General features: G+C 41.1%; 1 protein-coding gene across 1 annotated transcript in view; it reads right to left on the reverse strand.

The window, feature by feature from the left end:
- Positions 1 to 9566, reverse strand: part of DHRS7B (dehydrogenase/reductase 7B) — an 83200-nt gene extending 73634 nt beyond the window's left edge. Inside the window, exon 1 of the mRNA XM_036034505.1 lies at positions 9322 to 9566. Within this exon, the coding sequence (XP_035890398.1) occupies positions 9322 to 9566 (245 nt within the window). The remainder of the gene's footprint in view (positions 1 to 9321) is intronic.
- Positions 9567 to 9783: the final 217 nt, after the last annotated feature.

Genomic DNA, 9783 nt, shown 5'->3' on the forward strand with positions numbered 1-9783 from the left:
AGTCCACCAAGCCACACCAGCCAGGGCTGATCAGTAGTTTTTTCTTGAATAAATGCTTCCCCATTTGTTGTATGTCTTTGGTCAATTTCCAGACCTCTAGTATGGTTACTTTTGACAATTTTGTCCTGTTTTATAGTTGAGTTTTTTGAGATTTGCCAACCTCCTCACTCTGCCATACCAAAGACTTCTCCCTTGTCCCAAGGTCCAATAAAATTTTTTCTACTGCTAGAAATTAATATTCTGACAATAACACAAACCTAATCAGAGTGAAATGTGTCACAAATTTTCCTATCTGAATGTCTTACTTATCAAATACTGCGTATCATTTAGGGTCTTTTAGAAGATGCCTTGTAAGATCTTATCTGTGCAAAGTTAAATTAAAAATATCAAGAGGAAGAAAGCAATTATCCTTAAAGTTGGGGAGGAAGATGCTAATGATTGCAAAACTTTCTTCCTGTATAAATTCACATTTCCTCCCTTTATCCAGTTCCCTTGGCCTCATGACAGTTGATACAGTTGTCCAGCCACAGCTTCCTTCTTCCTTCTGACACAATACAGAATGAAATTTTGTTTTTTATCATTCCGTGTTTTTTTCCTCCACTAAGTAGTATCTTTTTAAATTTAAGTCTATCTTGCTTTTTCAATAAGTTGCCAGCTACCATCTTTCTATTGAAATATAAATGAGAGGTGTGAATAATAATTTCAACTGTTTATTAATACAGTATACTGACTTTGGAACCAGGTTGACCTTGGTTTGCAAACCAGTAATCAGGCTAAGTGTCTTTGGACTTAATATCTCAACCAGTTTCCTCACCTGCAGAATATGTCTAATATCTGTGTTACACAGTTGCAGGAAGAATTATATAAGGATATGTATGTTAAGTTTTCATTTTTAAAAAAAGATCTTATTTATTTATTTTTGGGAGAGGGAAGAGAAGAAGACACAGAAACACCAACTGGCTGCCTTCCACAAGCGCCCCAATGGGGACCAGGCCTGCAACCCAGGCATGTGCCCTGACTGGGAATCGAACTGGAGACTTTTTGCTTTGTGGGACGATGCCCAACACACTGAGCTACACTGATCAGGGCTGCTAAGATTTTAATATGACCCAGATAAATAACAGATATTGTCACTACAATTGCTAGGTTCTCTAGCTAGAAAGATGGTAGGTAATGTCAGAAAGTAAAGAGAAGGAACAGAAAAAAGGCATAAATCAATCTTCTTGCTGTGCCTGGCACTAATGGAAAGCTGAATTAATTAGTTTAAATTTCTTTACCTCTCCTTATCTACCAATGAACAATGAAGTGACTTTCTCTTTTTTATTCCCATTTTCATTAATTGAGATGCTTCTACACAGTGTAATATTCTTCCACAAGATCAAGGAGGAAGCCCAGAATTGCCTGGTGCCTCCTGCCAGAACTTGTAGACAACTCGATTGTACTTGATCAGTCAATACGTGGTCTCTCTTTGGTGGCCTAATGTGCTAGCACAAAGTGGATACATGTTCAATAAATGTTGCCAAATGAATGATGAACAAATGAACAGCATATTAAGAAATCAGCAAACCAACCACCTTTAACACCTCAGGCTCCCTCACAGAATGATTATCTCTGTGACTCAGGTGTTGGGACTTCAGGGTCCAATTGCTATTTCAAAGAGTCAGCAGTCAGCAAAAACTACAACTCTTTTGTGCAAGGTGCTGGATTGGGCTCTTGGAAGGTGCACACACAGGTATGTAAGACTATTTTACTGTCATAGTTTGTAAATCTCCAGGTTAAGATGAGAGAAGAAGCTCACCCTCTGTAAAGACCTGGAAAATGACAGGAAAAGAAGGAATGTGCTGCTTTCAGATGCTTTTTATAGTTACACAGTGCTATGAAGCCTAATGTCACAATCCTTTGTTCCTTTGAATGCAGTACAAAGTACTATAAATACTAACTCCTCAAACCAAAGTACATTTTTATTTCCAATATAACTAATCTTTTGTCTGTTTTGTAACTCTTTCTAACATACATGACAATTAATTAAAACAATATTAGTACACAGATTACTAAACAAACTAAAGGGAAGGTTACTTTTAGCCTATTACCATTTATGGCTATTGTGGAAAAAATATTAATAACAACTACTAGCCTTTTTAGTGTTTGCAATGTGCCAAGACACTGGGCTACAAACATCACACCCATGATCTTATTTCATCCTCACAGCAATCCTATGAGGAAGGTATGATAGTTATTTCCATTTGCTAAATGATAAAAGCACCTAAGTCACATAGCAAGCAAATGGCAAAACAGATTTGAACCAAGTATTCAGACTCTAAATAAAGCCCACATTCTTAACTCTTACATGCATTAAACAGGGGATCATGTAAAAAAATAAAACAAAACAAAAAAAAACACCAATGCTTACTTGCAGCTTAAATAGGAAGGGCCTGATACAGTCTGGAGGTGAGCAGATCCCTAACTCAGTTCTTATCACCTGAACAGAGTACAAAGGCTTTTATGGGATAACTTAATGTAAATAAACTCACTGCTTAATGGGAACTTGTTGTAATTTTCTTCACTTATTGTAGCTAATATTTTAAACCACTCTGGATTATACTACCATATTCAGAGAATTTTGAAATAATAGTAGTTTACTAACACAATTTCCAATTTAACAACTGCTAAGTCCTACTCACATAAACCTGGAAGAATTTACATTTCACTTCAAAACTTAGTGTTCCTAGTACAACCATGTGCTTACTTAACAAAATAAGAGCAAACTACAGCAAGTAAGCTCAAACCATTGGTTAGCAATGTTCAAGTAATTCGGCTGCCATCAGCATACCTCTCCCTCCAAAGAGCATTTTAGTGGCCAAGTCTCAGGTTAGTGTGAATTTAAGATGGGAAGGATAACTCAGATGGAATTCAAAGGAACTGGCTGAACTCACGCTGGTGGTGGCAAGAAGTTTTCAAGGTAAATTTACATGCCAATCTCCATTTCCATCCCCATGCTTATGGCCTTCCAGGATAGATTAATGGAGAGTTCATTTCCCCATTAAAATCAGACCATTACCAGTCACAAAAGGGCTGCTATGTGTACAACTGAATGGGTGTGAGAAATGGCATCAGTGACATGAAAGAGAACAAGACAAGTCCTCAAAGCACTGACTACCAGGGACAAGAGTTTTGGCTGGAACCCAGCAGGATGTGAAACCACTGGTAACATTTTTCTTTAAGTCAATGAAAAGACATTATGGGCTAGATCTGACCACTTGAGGGCATCCTAACCATGCACAAGTATAGAGAACTCACTTCAAACTCATCTCCAGAAAAAATCCCCATACTGTGCACTTTCCAGTTCAACATTTTGCTACACTGTAAGTAATTTTAAAAGCAGAATTCTCCCAGTCGCCAAAGGGAGAGATCTTTTTTTCTCCCTTCTTTTTCCTAGGGCACTTCAAAACCTAGTATTTTTATTTCCTTCCTTTGTCCTTTTGATAAGTATGCAAATCTTCTAAAAGGCTAAATAAACGAACTCTAGCCAATGATAAAACCCAGGTACCTTTTTCTGAAAAGCCTAGAAACCATCTCTTTTAAATGTAAATAAACATCAAAGAAGACAGCACCCCAACTCCTGGTCACCCTGGGAGGTTACATGACTACTGTTCTAAGAGATTACAGATTTTCTATTTTTCCTTCAGATAAAGACAATTAACTAGCACAGACATCCACTCCAATTACCAGGTGAATTTAGAGTGAACTATAAAGGAGAACAGACGGCAACTGGTGCCCTCAGGTCTTCTTACAGAGGATAAATTACCATTAATCTCAAGACACTATGTAATGTATTGTAAATGATGGGATTTCTTTTTTGTTTTTCTAATCTCATTAGCAGATTAGGCTGTGTTGCATCCCATTCTGGGTTAATATTTATTCCAAAGTAGAATTATTTTCTTTCTTTCTACATTGGTAGAGACCATTTTCTAGGTTGACAGGAGATTTTATTTTTAACTTTCCCCTTACATAAATGTGAAGAACATTCCACGTTTTCTACTGGGCCACCTTGTTTTTTCTTTTTGGTGGGGGGGGGTCCCTCAATATCAGGCAAAATATTCATCCCTGACAAGAGCTTTTTAGAGATTTAGCCCATTCCTGTTTTCTAAGGGTTAGATCCTCCTATACCACTGCCTTTGTGGCACCTCTACTTATATTATCTTAAGGACATTTAAAACTGAACTCATGCTATTCCTCCAGGACCTCCTACCTCAGATGCACAAACCAGAAAAGGAAGAATTAGCCCAGGCACTTTCCTCTCCCTTCTCACCCCACAGGAGAACCTCATATGTTCTGTTACCAAGACCCTCTAATCGTAATTCTGAAATAGCCCTAAAATTGATCAACTTCTGCCTCTACTGAGGAGCCAAAGGATCTTTAATAAACAGAGATCTGGACTTCTGGCCAAGATGGAGGCGTAAGTAGACACACTGTGCCTCCTCGCAAGATAGGGACGACAATTAACAACCAGAACTGACAGAAAATTGAACTGTACGGAAGTCCGACAACCAAGGAGTTAAAATAGACACGTTCATCCAGTCTGGTACCAGGGCAGAGTTGGGCAGCCAGGCGGAGAGGGGTGAAGGCACAAAGAGCAGTGGGACCGGGTGCGTAAGGCATCCCGGGCGCACAAAACCTCAGTGGGCAGACTCTGGGTGCACAGGCGGCAGCTGGCAGACCCCGGGCATGGGGAGAGGGGGCAACAGGCAGACCCAGCAAGGCGGCAATTGTGAAGTGAGGCACTGAGCGCAACCCAGGGTCCCAGCACCAGGAAATAGAGTCTCAGGGCACTGATTGAAAATACTGGTAGGAGTTGAGGTGCGGGGAGAGACTCCCAGCCTCACAGGAGAGTTTGTTGGAGAGACCATGGGGTCCTAGAATGTACAAAAGCCCACCCACACAGGAATTAGCACCAGAAAGGCCCAGTTTGCATGGGAGAAGTAGCAGAAGGGATTGAAATCCGACAGAGAGTGGAGCAAGGGCCGTTGTTCCCCCTCAGACCCTCGTCCCCACATACAGTGTCACAACCCAGTCACTGGGTTGCCTGCCCTGGTGAACACCTAAGGCTCCACCCCTCATATGTAACAGGTGTGACAAGACCAAAAAAAAAGAAAAAAAAAAAGGTCCAGACGGAAGAACAGCTCAAAGCTCCACAGCAAATACAACTAAACAACCAAGAGACAGCCAACCTATCAGATGCACAGTTCAAAGCACTGGTGATCAGGATGCTCACAGAATTGGTTGACTTTGGTTGCAAATTAGATGAAAAAATGAAGGCTATGCTAAGTGAAATGAAGGAAAATGCACAGGGAACCAATAGTGATGGGAAGAAAGCTGGGACTCAAATCAATGGAGTGGACCAGAAAAAAGAAAGAAAGAATCAAACAGAAAAGAATGAAGAAACAAGAATTCAAAAAAAATGAGGAGAGGCTCAGGAACCTCCAGGACATCTTTAAACGTTCCAACATCTGAATTATAGGGGTTCCAGAAGGGGAAGAGGAAGGGCAGCAAGTGGAAAACTTCTTTGAACAAATAATGAAGGAGAACTTCCCCAATCTGGCAAAGGAAAGAGACTTCCAGGAAGTCCAGGAAAGTCAGAGAGTCCCAAAGAAGCTGGACCCAAGGAGGAACACACCAAGGCACATCATAATCACATTACCCAAGATTGAAATGAAGGAGAGAATCCTAGAAGCAGCAGGAGATAAGGAGACAGTAACCTACAAAGGAGTTCCCATAGACTCTCAGCTGATCTCTCAAAAGAGACCTTACAGGCAAGAAGGGGATGGAAAGAAGTATTCAAAGTGATGAACAGCAAGGACCTACATCCAAGATTGATTGCTCTATCCAGCAAAGCATTCATTTAGAATGGAAGGGCAGATCAAGTGCTTCTCAGATAAGGTCAAGTTAAAGGAGTTCATCATCACCAAGCCCTTATTTGATGAAATGTTAAAGGGACTTATCTAAGAAAAAAAAGATAAAAAACATGTATAGTAAAAGGACAGCAAACACAATTATTAACAACCACACCTAAAACAAAAACAAAAACAAACTAAGCAGACAACTAGACCAGGAACAGAACCACAGAAATGGAGATCACATGGAGGGTTAGCAACAGGGGAGTGGGAGGAGGAGAGAGGGGGAAAAGGTACAGAGAATAAGTAGCATAGATGGTAGGTAGAAAATAGACAGGGGGAGGGCAAGAATAGTATGGGAAATGTAGAAGCTAAAGAACTTATGATTATGGACATGAACTAACGGGGAGGATGTGGGTGGGAGAGGATGTGCAGGGTAGAGGGGGATGAAGGGGGAAAATGGGACAACTGTAATAGCATCATCAATAAATATTTAATAAATGAAAAATAAACACAGATCTGCTGGTGCTACTCCTGTGACTGAAACTCTTCAATGGCTCCCCACCATTCTCGAGATAAGCCCCAATCTTTGGCATGGATGAGACCTGCGTGGTCTGACTCTTGCTTACCTCTACAACTCCGTCCTCCAGACCCAGCAGGAGCTTAAGTTTCATCAGGACAGAAACCATGTCTGTTTGCAGATGCTATATTCCTAGAACAGTGTCTAGCACACAGTAGAAGCTACACAAATATGTTAAATAATAATGTTGCTAAAACAATTGCAGCATCTTACGTGGTTAGCAAATAAAACTTTAACTAAATTATGCACAAAATAAGGAAAGAGTGTCTTTATACATAATGTTTGTATCCTAGGGCTTGGACCATAGTGGGGCTAAAAAATATTTGTTAAATCATTTTGCAAACCACAGACAAATATGATGAAATACAATGTTTAAAAAAAATTACCAAATTAGTGAATTTTTGTACAGCCATTTTGAAATTGAAGGTGAAAGAAGATAAGCAACATTTTCAGAATACTATGCTTTATTACCTCAAGAAAGGTAAAAACGCAACTGAAACGCAAAAAAAGATTTGTGCAGTGTATGGAGAAGGTGCTGTGACTGATCAAACATGTCAAAAGTGGTTTATGAAGTTTCTTGGTACTAGTGACATCTTGGCCAAATAATCCTTTGCTGTGGGGCTGTCTTGTGCATTGGAAGCTGTTTAGCAGCACCCCTGGCCTCTACCCACTAGAAGCCAACAGCTGGAGACAGTCCACATACTCAGAATATCCAAATCAATAGTTATTGGTGAAAATGAAAAATGTGTCTTTTAGTTGACAGAAAAAACAAAATGGACTTTTTGGCCAACCCAATGTTTCTTTACTCAGGAAAGCCTTTACTGTTTATCCCTACTTCCTCCCACTACCAGGCAACCCCATTATGCATTCTGGTAGGAACCTCTACCACCCTCCATAGCATGCACTGCAATAGCAATTAATAGTTTGAGATTCTCTGTTTACTATCTAGCTCCCCTGCTATAATTACAAGCAACTTGAGATCAGGGTCTGTGTCTGTTTTGGCCATGATTGTAATACCCAACACCTAGGACAATGCTAGTACAAGGTAGGTATTCAATAAATATCTGTTAATCAATCATCTTTGTATCCCCCACATCTCAGAGTCTGGCCCACAGCAGGTCCTTGACAATCATAAAATAAAGAAATAAGTGTGTGATTACATTAAAATGGAAAGCCAATGAAAATAATAATAAATATCTGTTAAATGAAGGAATGAATCATAGATAAGCACTCGGTTTGAGTGTGACATGGAATTGGCTCTGCCCTTCCTACTCTGTGCTTTTGAGTAAATTTCTTATTATCTCTGAGCCCATTTCTCTCTATAGATGAAGACAATTGTTCCCATTTTACAGGGTTATTGTGAGAACTGAATGGTCCAATCAAATGCTAGCATAGTGTTTTGCACATAACACTGAATGAATACTAACTATTGTTTTTAAATAATGGTGACAAAAAAGACTGTATGTAGGATAGGCACATTTCATGCTTTTGACTAGTGCACAGAGCTCCTTTTATGCAGAGTTACAAACCTGAATAAAACAAGTATTTTAAGTATACTAGAGGAATGTGTTATCTATAATAACCCTAAAACAGATCGGTTTATAAAGCTAAGAATCTTTTAAATGTGAAATGATCATGCATTTATATGGCTTGCATACTCTTGTGTAGAGTATCTCATTCTTTTAAAGCAAAGCACATCAGGAATCCATTACTTCAGGGAAGCAGGGTTCCAAACCTCACTGCAAAACCTAAGCTGTGCTGACCTTAGCCGAGGACATGCAGATAAAACAGGCTTTTGCCTTTAAGACAACTGCCCTTCTCTGCCAGTAGGAAACTCCGTGCCAAGAGAAAATATCCATTCATTCTGGTGTTTTCTAGCATCCCACAATCACCTCCTACCCCCTCCCTGGTGCATTCTACCTATGCCAATACACCTCCTTTAACTTCGTTTTTGTCCTCTTAGATTTTCCAACTTTGGACACATCGTTTCACTTCTCCAAGCCTCAATTCTTCATCTGTAGAAAGGGATTGAAAACAGTACTTCCTTCGTGGCTAAATGACACAGCATATGCCATACAGTAGCACTTGGTAACTATCGTACTAGTGTTTCTACCAGGTCCCTAGTCGATCTAAAGCCCTCAAATGATGACAACAAACACCCAATAGCAAAAATGGTCTTTTCAGAATCTATAGTTTCTACAATAAAAGAACCCCAACCTACCCCATTGGCCAAGGTAATGGATTAAAATATATGATCCCAAAGAAATTCCAAATAAATTAGTTGTGCCTGTTTACTTAAAAAAAAAAGACTAATTCAGCAAAACACAACTTATGTATATCCATTTTTATAATGCCTCCTTTAAAGCAACCCTTGTTAGGACTACATAAATTTCAGTTAACTGCTATTCTGGAAGCCTCCCCATGTTGCCAGACACTAGCTGGCTACCTTCCACGTGCAACCTCATTTATGCGTGACAACTTTACGAGTGGATGTGTTATTTCCAAAGTTGCAGCTGAGGACACAGGCGATAAGAGTTTAAGACATTTGCCAAAATCGCACAACCAGAAGGCAGCAGAGTAACCAAGGATCTCAGTGAGACATCTCCAAGAGCCATTCCCAGGAATGCTGTAGAGTCGGCACTCTCGCCTGCCTCGGAAAACTGGGATCTCCCTTGCTAATCCGAATTCTCTAACCCCAAGCTACAGTGCAACCCGCCAGTAGTGCGTAACTCTTGGTCATGCCTTGCACACGCTCTGGCTAAATGACACAGCATATGCCATATTCTGTGGCCCTGATAGGGTCCCGTCCAGGCGGTGTAGAAAGAACAGGCACAAGCCGAGAACACTCACTCGTCGGGACGTGGGCGTCCTGCCGCCTCAATACTCCCATTTCCACCCGCGCAAACCGAGACTAAGAGCTCAACAAAGCCGAAGGCTCCGCAAAGAGAAACCGCCAGAGCCAGGCTCCAGGGTGAGGACCTGCGCCGAAACTCCCTCCAGGATTGGGGGATTCCAGACAGCAGGAAAGCGGCTCGCGAGCTCGAGCTCGGCCGGCGCGTCTCGGAGCCCGCCTCCTTCGCTCTGCCTTTACACATCCCGGGAACCCTCACTCGGCCAAGAATCAGCGTTGGAATAGGCCTATGCTCCTCTGCTGGGTGCAGACCCCACGCCCCTTGACACCCAGCTCCTACCTGCTTGCAGCAGAGCCCACTGGTCAACCAGCTGCAATCTCCACCCCGGAAGTGACGTAACCCCCTTCGCCACGCTCTGTCCAATTACAGCCTTCAGGCTGCGCAAGTGCATTGTACGCTC

The sequence above is a fragment of the Phyllostomus discolor genome, chromosome 8 (assembly GCF_004126475.2).
Source record: "Phyllostomus discolor isolate MPI-MPIP mPhyDis1 chromosome 8, mPhyDis1.pri.v3, whole genome shotgun sequence".
Lineage (NCBI taxonomy): Eukaryota > Metazoa > Chordata > Mammalia > Chiroptera > Phyllostomidae > Phyllostomus > Phyllostomus discolor.